Source organism: Bombina bombina, chromosome 5 (assembly GCF_027579735.1).
Source record: "Bombina bombina isolate aBomBom1 chromosome 5, aBomBom1.pri, whole genome shotgun sequence".
NCBI lineage: Eukaryota > Metazoa > Chordata > Amphibia > Anura > Bombinatoridae > Bombina > Bombina bombina.
In genome coordinates this window covers 1,164,686,899-1,164,711,479 of record NC_069503.1, presented here as the reverse complement: position 1 = coordinate 1,164,711,479, position 24,581 = coordinate 1,164,686,899, and the positions used below count along the sequence as shown (strand labels likewise).

The following is a 24,581-nucleotide window of genomic DNA, read 5'->3' as shown; positions in this document are numbered from 1 at the left end:
ACTCATGTTACCAATACCCCTCAGTATACACCCTGCTGTGTAATTATTATATATATATATATAGCACACAGTACACAGGTACTCATGTTACTAATAACCCTCAGTATACACCATGCTGTGTAATTATTATATATATATAGCACACAGTACACAGGTACTCATGTTACTAATAACCCTCAGTATACACCCTGCTGTGTAATTATTATATATATATAGCACACAGTACACAGGTACTCATGTTACTAATACCCCTCAGTATACACCCTGCTGTGTAATTATTATATATATATAACACACAGTACACAGGTACTCATGTTACTGGTACCCTCAGTATACACCCTGCTGTGTAATTATTATATATATATAACACACAGTACACAGGTACTCATGCTACTAATACCCCTCAGTATACACCCTGCTTTGTAATTATTATATATATATATATATATATATATATATATATATATATATATATATATATATATATATATATATATAACACACACAGTACACAGGTACTCATGCTACTAATAACCCTCAGTATACACCCTGCTGTGTAATTATTATATATATATAACACACAGTACACAGGTACTTATGCTACTAATAACCCTCAGTATACACCCTGCTGTGTAATTATTATATATATATATATATATAACACACAGTACACAGGTACTCATGCTACTAATAACCCTCAGTATACACCCTGCTGTGTAATTATTATATATATATATAACACACAGTACACAGGTACTCATGTTACTAGTACCCCTCAGTATACACCCTGCTGTGTAATTATTTTATATATATAACACACAGTACACAGGTACTCATGTTACTGGTAGCCCTCAGTATACACCCTGCTGTGTAATTATTATATATATATATATAACACACAGTACACAGGTACTCATGCTACTAATAACCCTCAGTATACACCCTGCTGTGTAATTATTATATATATATAACACACAGTACACAGGTACTCATGTTACTAATAACCCTCAGTATACACCCTGCTGTGTAATTATTATATATATATAGCACACAGTACACAGGTACTCATGTTACTAATAACCCTCAGTATACACCCTGCTGTGTAATTATTATATATATATAGCACACAGTACACAGGTACTCATGTTACTAATACCCCTCAGTATACACCCTGCTGTGTAATTTATATATATATATATATATATATATATATATATATATATATATAGCACACAGTACACAGGTACTCATGTTACTAATAACCCTCAGTATACACCCTGCTCTGTAATTATTATATATATATAACACACAGTACACAGGTACTCATGTTACTAATAACCCTCAGTATACACCCTGCTGTGTAATTATTATATATATATAACACACAGTACACAGGTAGTCATGTTACTGGTACCCCTCAGTATACACCCTGCTGTGTAATTATTATATATATATAGCACACAGTACACAGGTACTCATGTTACTAATACCCCTCAGTATAGACCCTGCTGTGTAATTATTATATATATATAACACACAGTACACAGGTAGTCATGTTACTGGTACCCCTCAGTATACACCCTGCTGTGTAATTATTATATATATATAGCACACAGTACACAGGTACTCATGTTACTAATAACCCTCAGTATACACCCTTCTGTGTAATTATTATATATATATATATAGCACACAGTACACAGGTACTCATGTTACTAATAACCCTCAGTATACACCCTGCTGTGTAATTATTATATATATATAGCACACAGTACACAGGTACTCATGTTACTAATACCCCTCAGTATACACCCTGCTGTGTAATTATTATATATATATAACACACAGTACACAGGTACTCATGTTACTGGTACCCTCAGTATACACCCTGCTGTGTAATTATTATATATATATAACACACAGTACACAGGTACTCATGCTACTAATACCCCTCAGTATACACCCTGCTTTGTAATTATTATATATATATATATATATATAACACACAGTACACAGGTACTCATGCTACTAATAACCCTCAGTATACACCCTGCTGTGTAATTATTATATATATATAACACACAGTACACAGGTACTTATGCTACTAATAACCCTCAGTATACACCCTGCTGTGTAATTATTATATATATATATATAACACACAGTACACAGGTACTCATGCTACTAATAACCCTCAGTATACACCCTGCTGTGTAATTATTATAAATATATCTAACACACAGTACACAGGTACTCATGTTACTAGTACCCCTCAGTATACACCCTGCTGTGTAATTATTTTATATATATAACACACAGTACACAGGTACTCATGTTACTGGTAGCCCTCAGTATACACCCTGCTGTGTAATTATTATATATATATATAACACACAGTACACAGGTACTCATGCTACTAATAACCCTCAGTATACACCCTGCTGTGTAATTATTATATATATATATAACACACAGTACACAGGTACTCATGTTACTAATAACCCTCAGTATACACCCTGCTGTGTAATTATTATATATATATAGCACACAGTACACAGGTACTCATGTTACTAATAACCCTCAGTATACACCCTGCTGTGTAATTATTATATATATATAGCACACAGTACACAGGTACTCATGTTACTAATACCCCTCAGTATACACCCTGCTGTGTAATTATTATATATATATATATATATATATATATATATATATATATATATATATATATATATAGCACACAGTACACAGGTACTCATGTTACTAATAACCCTCAGTATACACCCTGCTCTGTAATTATTATATATATATAACACACAGTACACAGGTACTCATGTTACTAATAACCCTCAGTATACACCCTGCTGTGTAATTATTATATATATATAACACACAGTACACAGGTAGTCATGTTACTGGTACCCCTCAGTATACACCCTGCTGTGTAATTATTATATATATATAGCACACAGTACACAGGTACTCATGTTACTAATACCCCTCAGTATAGACCCTGCTGTGTAATTATTATATATATATAACACACAGTACACAGGTAGTCATGTTACTGGTACCCCTCAGTATACACCCTGCTGTGTAATTATTATATATATATAGCACAAGGTACACAGGTACTCATGTTACTAATAACCCTCAGTATACACCCTGCTGTGTAATTATTATATATATATAGCACACAGTACACAGGTACTCATGTTACTAATAACCCTCAGTATACACCCTGCTGTGTAATTATTATATATATATAACACACAGTACACAGGTACTCATGTTACTAATAACCCTCAGTATACACCTTGCTGTGTAATTATTATATATATATAACACACAGTACACAGGTACTCATGTTACTAATAACCCTCAGTATACACCCTGCTGTGTAATTATTATATATATATATAACACAGTACACAGGTACTCATGTTACTAATAACCCTCAGTATACACCCTGCTGTGTAATTATTATATATATATATAACACAGTACACAGGTACTCATGTTACTAATAACCCTCAGTATACACCCTGCTGTGTAATTATTAAATATATATAACACACAGTACACAGGTACTCATGTTACTGGTACCCCTCAGTATACACCCTGCTGTGTAATTATTATATATATAACACACAGTACACAGGTACTCATGTTACTGGTACCCCTCAGTATACACCCTGCTGTGTAATTATTATATATATAACACACAGTACACAGGTACTCATGTTACTGGTACCCCTCAGTATACACCCTGCTGTGTAATTATTTTATATATATATATATATATATATATATATATATATATATAGCACACAGTACACAGGTACTCATGTTACTAATACCCCTCAGTATACACCTTGCTGTGTAATTATTATATATATATAACACACAGTACACAGGTACTCATGTTACTAATACCCCTCAGTATACACCTCGCTGTGTAATTATTATATATATATAACACACAGTACACAGGTACTCATGTTACTAATACCCCTCAGTATACACCCTGCTGTGTAATTATTATTATATATATATATATATATATATATATAAAACACACAGTACACAGGTACTCATGTTACTGGTACCCCTCAGTATACACCCTGCTGTGTAATTATTATATATATAACACACAGTACACAGGTACTCATGTTACTAATAACCCTCAGTATACACCCTGCTGTGTAATTATTATATATATATATATATATAGCACACAGTACACAGGTACTCATGTTACTAATAACCCTCAGTATACACCCTGCTGTGTAATTATTATATATATATAGCACACAGTACACAGGTACTCATGTTACTAATACCCCTCAGTATACACCCTGCTGTGTAATTATTATATATATATAACACACAGTACACAGGTACTCATGTTACTGGTACCCTCAGTATACACCCTGCTGTGTAATTATTATATATATATAACACACAGTACACAGGTACTCATGCTACTAATACCCCTCAATATACACCCTGCTTTGTAATTATTATATATATATATATAACACACAGTACACAGGTACTCATGCTACTAATAACCCTCAGTATACACCCTGCTGTGTAATTATTATATATATATAACACACAGTACACAGGTACTTATGCTACTAATAACCCTCAGTATACACCCTGCTGTGTAATTATTATATATATATATATATAACACACAGTACACAGGTACTCATGCTACTAATAACCCTCAGTATACACCCTGCTGTGTAATTATTATATATATATATATAACACACAGTACACAGGTACTTATGTTACTAGTACCCCTCAGTATACACCCTGCTGTGTAATTATGTTATATATATAACACACAGTACACAGGTACTCATGTTACTGGTAGCCCTCAGTATACACCCTGCTGTGTAATTATTATATATATATATATAACACACAGTACACAGGTACTCATGCTACTAATAACCCTCAGTATACACCCTGCTGTGTAATTATTATATATATATAACACACAGTACACAGGTACTCATGTTACTAATAACCCTCAGTATACACCCTGCTGTGTAATTATTATATATATATAGCACACAGTACACAGGTACTCATGTTACTAATAACCCTCAGAATACACCCTGCTGTGTAATTATTATATATATATATAGCACACAGTACACAGGTACTCATGTTACTAATACCCCTCAGTATACACCCTGCTGTGTAATTATTATATATATATATATATATATATATATATATATATATATATATAGCACACAGTACACAGGTACTCATGTTACTAATAACCCTCAGTATACACCCTGCTCTGTAATTATTATATATATATATATAACACACAGTACACAGGTACTCATGTTACTAATAACCCTCAGTATACACCCTGCTGTGTAATTATTATATATATATAACACACAGTACACAGGTAGTCATGTTACTGGTACCCCTCAGTATACACCCTGCTGTGTAATTATTATATATATATAGCACACAGTACACAGGTACTCATGTTACTAATACCCCTCAGTATAGACCCTGCTGTGTAATTATTATATATATATATAAAACACACAGTACACAGGTAGTCATGTTACTGGTACCCCTCAGTATACACCCTGCTGTGTAATTATTATATATATATAGCACACAGTACACAGGTACTCATGTTACTAATAACCCTCAGTATACACCCTGCTGTGTAATTATTATATATATATAGCACACAGTACACAGGTACTCATGTTACTAATAACCCTCAGTATACACCCTGCTGTGTAATTATTATATATATATAACACACAGTACACAGGTACTCATGTTACTAATAACCCTCAGTATACACCCTGCTGTGTAATTATTATATATATATAACACACAGTACACAGGTACTCATGTTACTAATAACCCTCAGTATACACCCTGCTGTGTAATTATTATATATATATAACACACAGTACACAGGTAGTCATGTTACTGGTACCCCTCAGTATACACCCTGCTGTGTAATTATTATATATATATAGCACACAGTACACAGGTACTCATGTTACTAATAACCCTCAGTATACACCCTGCTGTGTAATTATTATATATATATAGCACACAGTACACAGGTACTCATGTTACTAATAACCCTCAGTATACACCCTGCTGTGTAATTATTATATATATATAACACACAGTACACAGGTACTCATGTTACTAATAACCCTCAGTATACACCCTGCTGTGTAATTATTATATATATATATATAACACACAGTACACAGGTACTCATGCTACTAATACCCCTCAGTATACACCCTGCTGTGTAATTATTATATATATATAACACACAGTACACAGGTATTCATGTTACTGGTACCCCTCAGTATACACCCTGCTGTGTAATTATTATATATATATATATATAGCACACAGTACACAGGTACTCATGTTACTAATACCCCTCAGTATAGACCCTGCTGTGTAATTATTATATATATATAACACACAGTACACAGGTACTCATGCTACTAATACCCCTCAGTATACACCCTGCTGTGTAATTATTATATATATATATAACACACAGTACACAGGTACTCATGCTACTAATAACCCTCAGTATACACCCTGCTGTGTAATTATTATATATATATATAACACACATTACACAGGTACTCATGCTACTAATAACCCTCAGTATACACCCTGCTGTGTAATTATTATATATATATATAACACACAGTACACAGGTACTCATGCTACTAAAAACCCTCAGTATACACCCTGCTGTGTAATTATTATATATATATAACACACAGTACACAGGTACTCATGTTACTGGTACCCCTCAGTATACACCCTGCTGTGTAATTATTTTATATATATAACACACAGTACACAGGTACTCATGCTACTAATAACCCTCAGTATACACCCTGCTGTGTAATTATTATATATATATAACACACAGTACACAGGTACTCATGTTACTAGTACCCCTCAGTATACACCCTGCTGTGTAATTATTTTATATATATAGCACACAGTACACAGGTACTCATGTTACTAATAACCCTCCGTATACACCCTGCTGTGTAATTATTATATATATATATATAACACACAGTACACAGGTACTCATGTTACTGGTACCCCTCAGTATACACCCTGCTGTGTAATTATATATATATATATATATATATATAGCACACAGTACACAGGTACTCATGCTACTAATAACCCTCCGTATACACCCTGCTGTGTAATTATTATATATATATATATAACACACAGTACACAGGTACTCATGCTACTAATAACCCTCAGTATACACCCTGCTGTGTAATTATTATATATATATAACACACAGTACACAGGTACTCATGTTACTAATAACCCTCAGTATACACCCTGCTTTGTAATTATTATATATATATATATATATATATATATAGCACACAGTACACAGGTACTCATGTTACTAATAACCCTCCGTATACACCCTGCTGTGTAATTATTATATATATATATATAACACACAGTACACAGGTACTCATGTTACTAATACCCCTCAGTATACACCCTGCTGTGTAATTATTATATATATATAACACACAGTACACAGGTACTCATGCTACTAATAACCCTCAGTATACACCCTGCTGTGTAATTATATATATATATAGCACACAGTACACAGGTACTCATGTTACTAATAACCCTCAGTATACACCCTGCTGTGTAATTATTATATATATATAACACACAGTACACAGGTACTCATGTTACTGGTACCCTCAGTATACACCCTGCTGTGTAACTATTATATATATATAACACACAGTACACAGGTACTCATGTTACTAATAACCCTCAGTATACACCCTGCTGTGTAATTATTATATATATAACACACAGTACACAGGTACTCATGTTACTAATACCCCTCAGTATACACCCTGCTGTGTAATTATTATATATATATATATATATATATATATATATATATATATATATATATATATATATATATATATATATATATATATATATATATATATATATAACACACAGTACACAGGTACTCATGTTACTAATAACCCTCAGTATACACCCTGCTGTGTAATTATTATATATATATAGCACACAGTACACAGGTACTCATGTTACTAATAACCCTCAGTATACACCCTGCTGTGTAATTATTATATATATATAGCACACAGTACACAGGTACTCATGTTACTGGTACCCTCAGTATACACCCTGCTGTGTAATTATTATATATATATAACACACAGTACACAGGTACTCATGCTACTAATAACCCTCAGTATACACCCTGCTGTGTAATTATTATATATATATAGCACACAGTACACAGGTACTCATGTTACTAATAACCCTCAGTATACACCCTGCTGTGTAATTATTATATATATATATATATATATATAACACACAGTACACAGGTACTCATGTTACTGGTACCCTCAGTATACACCCTGCTGTGTAATTATTATATATATATAACACACAGTACACAGGTACTCATGTTACTAATAACCCTCAGTATACACCCTGCTGTGTAATTATTATATATATAACACACAGTACACAGGTACTCATGTTACTAATACCCCTCAGTATACACCCTGCTGTGTAATTATTATATATATATATATATATATATATATATATATATATATATATAACACAGTACACAGGTACTCATGTTACTAATAACCCTCAGTATACACCCTGCTGTGTAATTATTATATATATATAGCACACAGTACACAGGTACTCATGTTACTAATAACCCTCAGTATACACCCTGCTGTGTAATTATTATATATATATAGCACACAGTACACAGGTACTCATGTTACTGGTACCCTCAGTATACACCCTGCTGTGTAATTATTATATATATATAACACACAGTACACAGGTACTCATGCTACTAATAACCCTCAGTATACACCCTGCTGTGTAATTATTATATATATATAGCACACAGTACACAGGTACTCATGTTACTAATAACCCTCAGTATACACCCTGCTGTGTAATTATTATATATATATATAGCACACAGTACACAGGTACTCATGTTACTAATACCCCTCAGTATACACCCTGCTGTGTAATTATTATATATATATAGCACACAGTACACAGGTACTCATGTTACTCATGTCCCTCAGTATACACCCTGCTGTGTAATTCTATTTATAGTGCATACCTGACAGAAAATAGCCTGGGTATGTGGGAGTGGTCCATAGCGTGAGGAGACACTACACTTGTCTGTTCTCTTTACATATATAGCAAAAGTATTTTACTCTGCACAAAGTCAGAAAATGTCAAGGACACTCACAATGTGGGGGGGGGGGCACTCGCAATGTGGGGGGGGGGACACTCGCAATTTGGGAGGAGGACACTCACAATATGGGGGGGAGGACACTCACAATGTGGGGGGGGAAGAAGGACACTCACAATGTGTGGGGGGGAGAAGGGCACTCACAACGTGGGGGGGAGGACACTCACAATGTGGGAGGGGGACACTCACAATGTGGGGGGTTGAAAGACACTCACAATGTGTGGGGAGGGGTGAAAGACACTCACAATGTGTGGGGAGGGGAGAAGGACACTCACAATGTGGGGGGGAGAAGGACACTCACAATGTGGGGGGGTGAAAGACACTCACAATGTGGGGGGGGGGAAGGACACTCACAATGTGTGTGGGGGGGGAGAAGGACACTCACAATGTGTGTGGGGGGGAGAAGGACACTCACAATGTGGGGGGGAAGGACACTCACAATGTGGGGGGGAGAAGGACACTCACAATGTGGGGGGTTAAGAAGGACACTCACAATGTGGGGGGGTTGAAGGACACTCACAATGTGGGGGGGAGAAAGACACTCACAATGTGGGAGAAGGACACTCACAATGTGGGGGGGGTTAAGAAGGACACTCACAATGTGGGGGGGTTGAAGGACACTCACAATGTGGGGGGGGAGAAAGACACTCACAATGTGGGAGAAGGACACTCACAATGTGGGGGGGTTAAGAAGGACACTCACAATGTGGGAGAAGGACACTCACAATGTGGGGGGGGGTTGAAGGACACTCACAATGTGGGTGCATTAGGCACTGGGCACGGTCTGCATTAGGCACTCACAATGTGGGTGGGGGAAGGACACTCACAATGTGTGTGGAGGGGGAGGAGGACAGTCAAGTGTGGGGGGACACTCCCAATGTTGGGGGGAGAAATACACTCATAATATGGGGGGGAGAAGGACACACAATGTGGGGGGGGTTGAAGGACACTCATAATGTGGGGTTAGTGAAGGACACTATACAATGTCTGCATTAGGCACTGGGCACGGTCTGCATTAGGTGCTGTACACGGTCTGCATTAGGCACTGGGCACGGTCTGCATTAGGTGCTGTACACGGTCTGCATTAGGCACTGGGCACGGTCTGCATTAGGCACTGGGCACGGTCTGCATTAGGAACTGGGCACGGTCTGCATTAAGTGCTGTACACGGTCTGCATTAGGCACTGGTCACGGTCTGCATTAGGCACTGGGCACGGTCTGCATTAGGCACTGGGCATGGTCTGCATTAGGCACTGGGCATGGTCTGCATTAGGCACTGGGTACGGTCTGCATTAGGCACTGAGCAAGGTCTGCATTAGGCACTGGGCACGGTCTGCATTAGGCACTGGGCACGGTCTGCATTAGGCACTGGGCATGGTCTGCATTAGGCACTGGGCACAGTCTGCATTAGGCACTGGGCATGGTCTGCATTAGGCACTGGGCACGGTCTGCATTAGGCACTGGGCACGGTCTGCATTAGGCACTGGGCATGGTCTGCATTAGGCACTGGGCACGGTCTGCATTAGGCACTGGGTACGGTCTGCATTAGGCACTGGGCATGGTCTGCATTAGGTGCTGTACACGGTCTGTATTAGGCACTGGGCACGGTCTGCATTAGGCACTGGGCACGGTCTGCATTAGGTGCTGTACACGGTCTGTGTTAGGCACTGGGCACGGTCTGCATTAGGCACTGGCCACGGTCTGCATTAGGCACTGGGCATGGTCTGCATTAGGCACTGGGCACGGTCTGCATTAGGCACTGGGCATGGTCTGCATTAGGTGCTGTACACGGTCTGCATTAGGCACTGGGCACAGTCTGCATTAGGCACTGGGCATGGTCTGCATTAGGTGCTGTACACGGTCTCCATTAGGCACTGGGCACGGTCTGCATTAGGCACTGGGCATGGTCTGCATTAGGTGCTGTACACGGTCTGCATTAGGCACTGGGCACGGTCTGCATTAGGCAGTGGGCATGGTCTGCATTAGGCACTGGGAACGGTCTGCATTAGGTGCTGTACACGGTCTGTGTTAGGCACTGGGCACGGTCTGCATTAGGCACTGGGCACGGTCTGCATTAGGCACTGGGCATGGTCTGCATTAAGTGCTGTACACGGTCTGCATTAGGCACTGGGCACGGTCTGCATTAGGCACTGGGCACGGTCTGCGTTAGGTGCTGTACACGGTCTGCATTAGGCATTGGGCACGGTCTGTGTTAGGCACTGGGCATGGTATGCGTTAGGCACTGGGCACAGTCTGTGTTAGGCACTGGGCACAGTCTGTGTTAGGCACTGGGCATGGTCTGCATTAGGCACTGGGCATGGTCTGCGTTAGGCACTGGGCACGGTCTGCGTAAGGTGCTGTAGACGGTCTGCATTAGGCGCTGGGTACAGTCTGTGTTAGGCACTGGGCATGGTCTGCATTAGGCACTGGGCATGGTCTGCGTTAGGCACTGGGCACAGTCTGTGTTAGGCACTGGGCACAGTCTGTGTTAGGCACTGGGCATGGTCTGCATTAGGCACTGGGCACGGTCTGCGTTAGGCGCTGTACACGGTCTGCATTAGGCATTGGGCACGGTCTGTGTTAGGCACTGGGCATGGTCTGCATTAAGCGCTGTACACGGTCTGCATTAGGCGCTGGGCACAGTCTGTGTTAGGCACTGGGCACGGTCTGCATTAAGCGCTGTACACGGTCTGCATTAGGCGCTGGGCACAGTCTGTGTTAGGCACTGGGCACGGTCTGTGTTAGGCACTGGGCACGGTCTGTGTTAGGCACTGGGCAAGGTCTGTGTTAGGCACTGGGCACAGTCTGTGTTAGGCACTGGGCACGGTCTGTGTTAGGCACTGGGCACGGTCTGTGTTAGGCACTGGGCACTGTCTGTGTTAGGCACTGGGCATGGTCTGCATTAGGCACTGGGCATGGTCTGTGTTAGGCACTGGGCACGGTCTGTGTTAGGCACTTGGCAGGTTATTCTGTACTGACAATTAAAGTAATCATGTAGCGTCTACTAAAAATCACAGCATAGAAAAACAGTTTAGAAGACAAAACCATTTGGAGCCAGTAAACACATAAGCTTACATAAACAAATATAAAGTTATGATTGGATAAAAGCCAACTGCTTCTTTATACCTTGATAATTGTACATACTTTCACTAACTGCCAATTATATATAAAATATAAACAAATGTATTGCCAATCTCATAAATTATATGTCAAATTGCTTTAAGCTTTAGAATAAGATGCATGAATTTAGCTCATTAATGTTAATAGAAATAAGTGTAAATAATTGTACTGGATGTCTTCCCATTACTTAAAATATCTAATAAGTCAAGTGCTGTAATTGTGACCATAAACAAGTTGTTCTATGAGTAGCTTTGTATACATACGAGTGTTGTGTTTTCTGAGACAACCTCACAGTGTTGGTGATATAAAGCAGTGATATCTGCAGGGGTAAAATTATCAGGTGCCAAAGTGATGTTCCTGCTCTGTGCTCAGTTACTCTCCTGTAGCCTAAGGTATAATAAAATACTGTTGTACACAAACCTACGTGTAAACAGCCTCAATGCTATATGTTTTGTCTACAAAATATGAAATGTCAAAAAGCACAAACTAATTAAATGGTAATAATTAAATATACAAAATGAATAAAATACTAAGTAAAAGTATAAACAAATTACATCACAGCAGTTTTGCCGGTTCCACCACTTACTGACAAACATTCCCCTTTTTAGACTCCTGCGATTGTCACAGGGGCAAATTATGCACTTGTCACTTATGTCAGAATGTGCAGAGTGCCCTATTACATGACTCCTCACCCTATAACTGCACTGGACCTCTCTCTGCCCTATTACATGACCCCTCACCCTGTAACTGTCCTGTACCTATCACTGCCCTATTACATGATCCCTCACCCTGTAACTGTCCTGTACCTATTACTGCCCTATTACATGACCCCTCACCATATAACTGTCCTGTACCTATCACTGCCCTATTACATGACCCCTCACCCTGTAACTGCCCTGTACCTATCTCTGCCCTATTACATGACCCCTCACCCTGTAACTGTCCTGTACCTATCACTGCCCTATTACATAATCCCTCACCCTGTAACTGTCTGTACCTATCACTGCCCTATTACATGATCCCTCACCCTGTAACTGTCCTGTACCTATTACTGCCCTATTACATGACCCCTCACCATATAACTGTCCTGTACCTATCACTGCCCTATTACATGACCCCTCACCCTGTAACTGCCCTGTACCTATCTCTGCCCTATTACATGACCCCTCACCCTGTAACTGTCCTGTACCTATCACTGCCCTATTACATAATCCCTCACCCTGTAACTGTCTGTACCTATCACTGCCCTATTACATGATCCCTCACCCTATAACTGCCCTGTACCTATCACTGCCCTATTACATGACCCCTCACCCTGTAACTGTCCTGTACCTATAACTTCCCTATTACATGATCCCTCACCCTGTAACTGCCCTGTACCTATTACTGCCCTATTACATGACCCCTCACCCTGTAACTGTCCTGTACCTATCTCTGCCCTATTACATGACCCCTCACCCTGTAACTGTCTGTACCTATCACTGCCCTATTACATAATCCCTCACCCTGTAACTGTCCTGTACCTATCACTGCCCTATTACATAATCCCTCACCCTGTAACTGTCCTGTACCTATCACTGCCCTATTACATGACCCCTCACCCTATAACTGTCTGTACCTATCACTGCCCTATTACATGACCCCTCACCCTGTAACTGTCCTGTACCTATCACTGCCCTATTACATAATCCCTCACCCTGTAACTGTCCTGTACCTATCACTGCCCTATTACATGACCCCTCACCCTGTAACTGTCCTGTACCTATCACTGCCCTATTACATGACCCCTCACCCTGTAACTGTCCTGTACCTATCACTGCCCTATTACATGACCCCTCACCCTATAACTGTCTGTACCTATCACTGCCCTATTACATGACCCCTCACCCTATAACTGTCTGTACCTATCACTGCCCTATTACATGACCCCTCACCCTATAACTGCCTGTACCTATCACTGCCCTATTACATGACCCCTCACCCTATAACTGCACTGGACCTCTCTCTGCCCTATTACATGACCCCTCACCCTATAACTGTCTGTACCTATCACTGCCCTATTACATGACCCCTCACCCTGTAACTGCCCTGTACCTATCACTGCCCTATTACATAATCCCTCACCCTGTAACTGTCCTGTACCTATCACTGCCCTATTACATGACCCCTCACCCTGTAACTGTCCTGTACCTATCACTGCCCTATTACATGACCCCTCACCCTGTAACTGTCCTGTACCTATCACTGCCCTATTACATGACCCCTCACCCTATAACTGTCTGTACCTATCACTGCCCTATTACATGACCCCTCACCCTATAACTGTCTGTACCTATCACTGCCCTATTACATGACCCCTCACCCTATAACTGCCTGTACCTATCACTGCCCTATTACATGACCCCTCACCCTATAACTGCACTGGACCTCTCTCTGCCCTATTACATGACCCCTCACCCTATAACTGTCTGTACCTATCACTGCCCTATTACATGACCCCTCACCCTGTAACTGCCCTGTACCTATCACTGCCCTATTACATAATCCCTCACCCTGTAACTGTCCTGTACCTATCACTGCCCTATTACATGATCCCTCACCCTGTAACTGTCCTGTACCTATCTTTGCCCTATTACATGACTCCTCACCCTATAACTGCACTGGACCTCTCTCTGCCCTATTACATGACCCCTCACCCTGTAACTGTCCTGTACCTATCACTGCCCTATTACATGACCCCTCACCCTGTAACTACCCTGTGCCTATCACTGCCCTATTAAATGACCCCCTCACCCTGTAACTGCCCTGTACCTATTACTGCCCTATTACATGACCCCTCACCCTGTAACTGCCTTGTACCTATCACTGCCCTATTACATGACCCCTCACCCTGTAACTACCCTGTACCTATCACTGCCCTATTACATGAACCCTCACCCTATAACTGCCTGTACCTATCACTGCCCTATTACATGAACCCTCACCCTGTAACTGCCTTGTACCTATCACTGCCCTATTACATGACCCCTCACCCTGTAACTACCCTGTACCTATCACTGCCCTATTACATGACCCCTCACCCTATAACTGTCTGTACCTATTACTGCCCTATTACATGAACCCTCACCCTATAACTGTCTGTACCTATCACTGCCCTATTACATGACCCCTCACCCTATAACTGCCCTGTACCTATTACTGCCCTATTACATGACCCCTCCCCCTGTAACTGTCTGTACCTATCACTGCCCTATTACATGACCCCTCACCCTGTAACTGTCCTGTACCTATCACTGCCCTATTACATGAACCCTCACCCTATAACTGTCTGTACCTATCACTGCCCTATTACATGACCCCTCACCCTATAACTGTCTGTACCTATCACTGCCCTATTACATGAACCCTCACCCTATAACTGTCTGTACCTATCACTGCCCTATTACATGACCCCTCACCCTATAACTGTCTGTACCTATCACTGCCTTATTACATGATCCCTCACCCTGTAACTGCCCTGTACCTATCACTGCCCTATTACATGATCCCTCACCCTATAACTGCCCTGTACCTATTACTGCCCTATTACATGACCCCTCACCCTGTAACTGCCCTGTACCTATTACTGCCCTATTACATGACCCCTCACCCTATAACTGTCTGTATTTATCACTGCCCTATTACATGACCCCTCACCCTATAACTGTCTGTACCTATCACTGCCCTATTACATGACCCCCTCACCCTATAACTGTCTGTACCTATCACTGCCCTATTACATGACCCCTCACCCTATAACTGTCTGTACCTATCACTGCCCTATTACATGACCCCTCACCCTATAACTGCCTGTACCTATCACTGCCCTATTACATGACCCCTCACCCTGTAACTGCCCTGTACCTATCACTGCCCTATTACATGACTCCTCACCCTGTAACTGTCCTGTACCTATCACTGCCCTATTACATGAACCCTCACCCTATAACTGTCTGTACCTATCACTGCCCTATTACATGACCCCTCACCCTGTAACTGCCCTGTACCTATCACTGCCCTATTACATGACCCCTCACCCTGTAACTGTCCTGTACCTATCACTACCCTATTACATGACCCCTCACCCTGTAACTACCCTGTGCCTATCACTGCCCTATTACATGACCCCTCACCCTATAACTGCCCTGTACCTATCACTGCCCTATTACATGACCCCTCACCCTGTAACTGTCCTGTACCTATCACTGCCCTATTACATGACTCCTCACCCTGTAACTGCCCTGTACCTATCACTGCCCTATTACATAATCCCTCACCCTGTAACTGTCCTGTACCTATCACTGCCCTATTACATGACTCCTCACCCTGTAACTGCCCTATACCTATCACTGCCCTATTACATAATCCCTCACCCTGTAACTGTCCTGTACCTATCACTGCCCTATTACATGACCCCTCACCCTGTAACTGCCCTGTACCTATTACTGCCCTATTACATGACCCCTCACCCTGTAACTGCCCTGTACCTATCACTGCCCTATTACATGACCCCTCACCCTATAACTGTCTGTACTTATCACTGCCCTATTACATGACCCCTCACCCTGTAACTGTCCTGTACCTATCACTGCCCTAATACATGACCCCTCACCCTGTAACTGCCCTGTACCTATCACTGCCCTATTACATGACTCCTCACCCTGTAACTGCCTGTACCTATCACTGCCCTAATACATGACCCCTCACCCTGTAACTGCCCTGTACCTATCACTGCCCTATTACATGACCCCTCACCCTGTAACTGCCTGTACCTATCACTGCCCTATTACATGACCCCTCACCCTGTAACTGCCCTGTACCTATCACTGCCCTATTACATGACCCCTCACCCTGTAACTGCCCTGTACCTATCACTGCCCTATTACATGACCCCTCACCCTGTAACTGCCTGTACCTATCACTGCCCTATTACATGAACCCTCACCCTGTAACTGCCTGTACCTATCACTGCCCTATTACATGAACCCTCACCCTATAACTGCCTGTACCTATCACTGCCCTATTACATGACCCCTCACCCTATAACTGTCCTGTACCTATCACTGCCCTATTACATGAACCCTCACCCTGTAACTGCCTGTACCTATCACTGCCCTATTACATGACCCCTCACCCTATAACTGCCTGTACCTATCACTGCCCTATTACATGACTCCTCACCCTGTAACTGCCTTGTACCTATTACTGCCCTATTACATGACCCTTCACCCTGTAACTGCCCTGTACCTATCACTGCCCTATTACATGACCCTTCACCTTGTAACTGCCCTGTACCTATCACTGCCCTATTACATGACCCCTCATCCTATAACTGCCTGTACCTATCACTGCCCTATTACATGACCCCTCACCCTGTAACTGCCCTGTACCTATTACTGCCCTATTACATGACCCCTCATCCTATAACTGCCTGTACCTATCACTGCCCTATTACATGACCCCTCACCCTGTAACTGCCCTGTACCTATCACTGCCCTATTACATGACCCCTCACCCTATAACTGCCCTGTACCTATCACTGCCCTATTACATGACCCTCACCCTATAACTGCCTGTACCTATCACTGCCCTATTACATGACCCTTTACCCTATAACTGCCCTGTACCTATCACTGCCCTATTACATGACCCTTTACCCTATAACTGCCCTGTACCTATCACTGCCCTATTACATGACCCTTTACCCTATAACTGTCTGTACCTATCACTGCCCTATTACATGACCCCTCACCCTATAACTGTCTGTACCTATCACTGCCCAATTACATGATCCCTCACCCTATAACTGCACTGGACCTCTCTCTGCCCGATTACATGACCCCTCACCCTGTAACTGCCCTGTACCTATTACTGCCCTATTACATGAACCCTCATCCTATAACTGCCTGTACCTATCACTGCCCTATTACAGGACCTCTCACCCTATAACTGCCCTGTACCTATTACTGCCCTATTACATGACCCCTCACCCTGTAACTGCCCTGTACCTATCACTGCCCTATTACATGACCCCTCACCCTATAACTGCCCTGTACCTATTACTGCCCTATTACATGACCCCTCCCCCTGTAACTGTCCTGTACCTATCACTTCCCTATTACATGACTCCTCACCCTGTAACTGCCCTGTACCTATTACTGCCCTATTACATGACCCCTCACCCTGTAACTGCCCTGTACCTATCACTGCCCTATTACATGACCCCTCACACTGTAACTGCCCTGTACCTATCACTGCCCTATTACATGACCCCTCACCCTGTAACTGCCCTGTACCTATCACTGCCCTATTACATGACTCCTCACCCTGTATCTGCCCTGTACCTATTACTGCCCTATTACATGACCCCTCACCCTGTAACTGTCCTGTACCTATCACTGCCCTATTACATGACTCCTCACCCTGTAACTGCCCTGTACCTATCACTGCCCTATTACATGACCCCTCACCCTGTAACTGCCCTGTACCTATCACTGCCCTATTACATGACTCCTCACCCTGTAACTGCCCTGTACCTATTACTGCCCTATTACATGACCCCTCACCCTGTAACTGCCCTGTACCTATCACTGCCCTATTACATGACTCCTCACCCTGTAACTGCCCTGTACCTATCACTGCCCTATTACATGACCTCTCACCCTATAACTGCCCTGTACCTATTACTGCCCTATTACATGATCCCTCACCCTGTAACTGTCCTGTACCTATCACTTCCCTATTACATGACCCCTCACCCTGTAACTGTTCTGTACCTATCACTTCCCTATTACATAATCCCTCACCCTGTAACTGCCCTGTACCTATTACTGCCCTATTACATTATCCCTCACCCTGTAACTGCCCTGTACCTATCACTGCCCTATTACATGAACCCTCACCCTGTAACTACCCTGTGCCTATCACTGCCCTATTACATGACCCCTCACCCTGTAACTGCCCTGTACCTATCACTGCCCTATTACATGATCCCTCACCCTATAACTGCCTGTACCTATCACTGCCCTATTACATGACCCCTCACCCTGTAACTACCCTGTGCCTATCACTGCCCTATTACATGACCCCTCACCCTGTAACTGTCTGTACCTATCACTGCCCTATTACATGACCCCTCACCCTGTAACTACCCTGTGCCTATCACTGCCCTATTACATAACCCCTCACCCTGTAACTGCCCTGTACCTATTACTGCCCTATTACATGACCCCTCACCCTGTAACTGCCCTGTACCTATCACTGCCCTATTACATGACTCCTCACCCTGTAACTGCCCTGTACCTATTACTGCCCTATTACATGACCCCTCACCCTATAACTGCCCTGTACCTATTACTGCCCTACTACATGACCCCTCACCCTATAACTGTCTGTACCTATCACTGCCCTATTACATGACCCCTCACCCTATAACTGCCTGTACCTATCACTGCCCTATTACATGACCCCTCACCCTATAACTGTCTGTACCTATCACTGCCCTATTACATGACCCCTCACCCTATAACTGCCTGTATCTATCACTGCCCTATTACATGACCCCTCACCCTATAACTGCCTGTACCTATCACTGCCTTATTACATGACTCCTCACCCTGTAACTACCCTGTACCTATCACTGCCCTATTACATGACCCCTCACCCTGTAACTGTCCTGTACCTATCACTGCCCTATTACATGACCCCTCACCCTGTAACTGTCCTGTACCTATAACTTCCCTATTACATGATCCCTCACCCTGTAACTGCCCTGTACCTATTACTGCCCTATTACATGACCCCCTAACCCTGTAACTGCCCTGTACCTATCACTGCCCTATTACATGACCCCTCACCCTATAACTGCCTGCACCTATCACTGCCCTATTACATAACCCCTCACCCTATAACTGTCTGTACTTATCACTGCCCTATTACATGACCCCTCACCCTATAACTGTCTGTACCTATCACTGCCCTATTACATGAACCCTCACCCTGTAACTGCCCTGTACCTATCACTGTCCTATTACATGACCCCTCACCCTATAACTGCCTGCACCTATCACTGCCCTATTACATAACCCCTCACCCTGTAACTGCCCTGTACCTATCACTGCCCTATTACATGACTCCTCACCCTGTAACTGCCCTGTACCTATTACTGCCCTATTACATGACCCCTCACCCTGTAACTGCCCTGTACCTATTACTGCCCTATTACATGACCCCTCACCCTGTAACTGCCCTGTACCTATTACTGCCCTATTATATGACCCCTCACCCTGTAACTGCCTGTACCTATCACTGCCCTATTACATGACCCCTCACCTTGTAACTGCCCTGTGCCTATCACTGCACTAATACATGACCCCTCACACTATAACTGCCCTGTACCTATCACTGCCCTATTACATGACCCCTTGCCCTGTACCTATCACTGCCCTATTACATGACCCCTCACCCTATAACTGCCTGCACCTATCACTGCCCTATTACATGACCCCTTGCTCTGTACCTATCACTGCCCTATTACATGACCCCTTGCCCTGTACCTATCACTGCCCTATTACATGACCCCTCACCCTATAACTGCCTGCACCTATCACTGCCCTATTACATGACCCCTTGCCCTGTACCTATCACTGCCCTATTACATGACCCCTCACCCTATAACTGCCTGCACCTATCACTGCCCTATTACATGACCCCTTGCCCTGTACCTATTGCTGCCCTAATACATGACCCCTCACCCTATAACTGCCCTGTACCTATCACTTCCCTATTACATGACCTCTCACCCTGTAACTGCCTTGTACCTATCACTACCCTATTACATGATTCCTCACCCTATAACTGTCTGTACCTATCACTGCCCTATTACATGACCCCTCACCTTGTAACTGCCCTGCACCTATCACTGCCCTAATACATGACCCCTCACCCTGTAACTGCCCTGTACCTATTACTGCCCTATTACATGACCCCTCACCCTGTAACTGCCCTGTACCTATTACTGCCCTATTACATGACCCCCTAACCCTGTAACTGCCCTGTACCTATCACTGCCCTATTACATGACCCCTCACCCTGTAACTGCCCTGTACCTATTACTGCCCTATTACATGACCCCCTAACCCTGTAACTGCCCTGTACCTATCACTGCCTTATTACATGACCCCTCACCCTATAACTGCCTGCACCTATCACTTCCCTATTACATGACCCCTTGCCCTGTACCTATTGCTGCCCTATTACAGGACCCCTTGCCCTGTAACTGCTCTGCCTTATTACATGACCCCTTGCCCTATAACTGTATGTATTATTGCCCTACTACGAGTGTCTAGATTCACTTACATGAAAAAAAAAATTCTAATTCATATTTTATCTTTTTGGAGCAGATTCACTAATGCTTAAGATAAATCTCCAGAAATGTAGTGAAAAGGTTCTTTAGGATAAAGTGTTTCGAGAAATGTTTTGAATTGTTAATACATCTAGTTTGATTCCCTGTGTGTATCTTTATGACCCATGCTGTGTACTTTGCCCTCCTCTGCACTCAGTGCTGTGTATCTTTCAGGTTTTGCACCCGGTCCTTTTCAGGAGGTTTTGCGCTCACCTTTTCACACGTCTTGTTTCCGCACTGCACACGTTCCTCAAGCTGCCTTATAAGACTGCTCACTGCTGTCTCATTCAGAGTAGTTTGTCCTGCGGCGTAGAGAGTTAGCACCCTGGCAAAAATGTCACCCATCACATCTGCAGAAACAGTGGGCACAAGGAGCAGCAGCAAAAAGGACATTTTATGGAACATGCTGGCACTAGGGTTACCAGCTGAGGCACAATGGAGATAGTGGAAGAGAAGGACCAAATGGGAGCAGTGCCCGATAACAGAGGGCAGCCAACTGATTCCCTTCCTGACACTGGCACTGGGCACAGAGATACAGAGAGCCTAGATCTGTCTCCCTGGCAGACACTTTGTTCTCTGCACTGTGATTGGCTGCCCAGATCACCACTGATAGTGTACATAGCTCATAAAACTATTTCTCCCTGTGTGTCACCTACTGGGTGCTGGTCTAGCCGGTCTGGTTAGCTATGTAGGGACATTAACCCTGTGCTGCTTATCTCAGCTCTGCAGGAGTTTAGTTATTACAGAAGGCTGCAGCCTACATGGGAAATCAAGTGCACAAACCCCCGGTTATTAGGGTTCTGGGGTTCATCTGCCCCTTGGCATTAGAGACTTCCTTTTCTTGTATTGTATTATTATTCCCCTCTATATTGTATATCCCTCTGTATTAGAGACATCCTCTCCTTGTATTGTATTATTATTCTCTCTATATTGTATATCCCTCTGTATTAGATACATCCACTCCTTGTATTGTATTATTATTCCCTCTATATTGTATATCCCTCTGTATTAGATACATCCACTCCTTGTATTGTATTATTATTCTCTCTATATTGTATATCCCTCTGTATTAGAGACATCCTCTTCTTGTATTGTATTATTATTCCCTCTATATTGTATATCCCTCTGTATTAGATACATCCACTCCTTGTATTGTATTATTATTCTCTCTATATTGTATATCCCTCTGTATTAGAGACATCCTCTCCTTGTATTGTATTATTATTCCCTCTATATTGTATATCCCTCTGTATTAGATACATCCACTCCTTGTATTGTATTATTATTTTCTCTATATTGTATATCCCTCTGTATTAGAGACATCCTCTCCTTGTATTGTATTATTATTCCCTCTATATTGTATATCCCTCTGTATTAGATACATCCACTCCTTGTATTGTATTATTATTCTCTCTATATTGTATATCCCTCTGTATTAGAGACATCCTCTCCTTGTATTGTATTATTATTCCCTCTATATTGTATATCCCTCTGTATTAGATACATCCTCTCCTTGTATTGTATTATTATTCCCTGTATATGGTATATCCCTCTGTTTTAGAGACATCCTCTTCTTGTATTGTATTATTATTCCCCTCTATATTGTATATCCCTCTGTATTAGATACATCCTCTCCTTGTATTGTATTATTATTCCCCTCTATATTGTATAACCCTCTGTATTAGATACATCCTCTTCTTGTATTGTATTATTATTCCCTCTATATTGTATATCCCTCTGTATTAGATACATCCTCTCCTTGTATTGTATTATTATTCCCTGTATATTGTATATCCCTCTGTTTTAGAGACATCCTCTTCTTGTATTGTATTATTATTCCCCTCTATATTGTATATCCCTCTGTATTAGAGACATCCTCTCCTTGTATTGTATTATTATTCTCTCTATATTGTATACCCCTCTGTATTAGATACATCCTCTCCTTGTATTGTATTACTATTCCCCTCTATATTGTATATCCCTCTGTATTAGAGACATCCTCTTCTTGTATTGTATTATTATTCCCTGTATATTGTATATCCCTCTGTATTAGATACATCCTCTCCTTGTATTGTATTACTATTCCCCTCTATATTGTATATCCCTCTGTATTAGATACATCCTCTCCTTGTATTGTATTACTATTCCCCTCTATATTGTATAACCCTCTGTATTAGATACATCCTCTTCTTGTATTGTATTATTATTCCCTCTATATTGTATATCCCTCTGTATTAGATACATCCTCTCCTTGTATTGTATTATTATTCCCTGTATATGGTATATCCCTCTGTATTAGAGTCATCCTCTTCTTGTATTGTATTATTATTCCCTGTATATGGTATACCCCTCTGTATTAGATACATCCTCTCCTTGTATTGTATTATTATTCCCTGTATATGGTATATCCCTCTGTATTAGATACATCCTCTCCTTGTATTGTATTATTATTCCCTGTATATGGTATATCCCTCTGTATTAGAGACATCCTCTCCTTGTATTGTATTATTATTCCCTCTATATTGTATATCCTTCTGTATTAGATACATCCTCTCCTTGTATTGTATTATTATTCCCTCTATATTGTATATCCCTCTGTATTAGATACATCCACTCCTTGTATTGTATT

The 24,581-nt window shown here is 41.8% G+C and overlaps 1 protein-coding gene across 1 annotated transcript in view; it reads right to left on the bottom strand.

Annotated features, from left to right (window-relative positions):
* SLC39A4 (solute carrier family 39 member 4) overlaps positions 1-22,556 on the bottom strand; it is a gene marked incomplete at its 3' end in the record, with an annotated part of 171,254 nt that extends 148,698 nt beyond the window's left edge. Inside the window, 1 exon segment of the mRNA XM_053715509.1 lies at positions 22,166-22,556. Within this exon segment, the coding sequence (XP_053571484.1) occupies positions 22,166-22,357 (192 nt within the window).
* Positions 22,557-24,581: the final 2,025 nt, after the last annotated feature.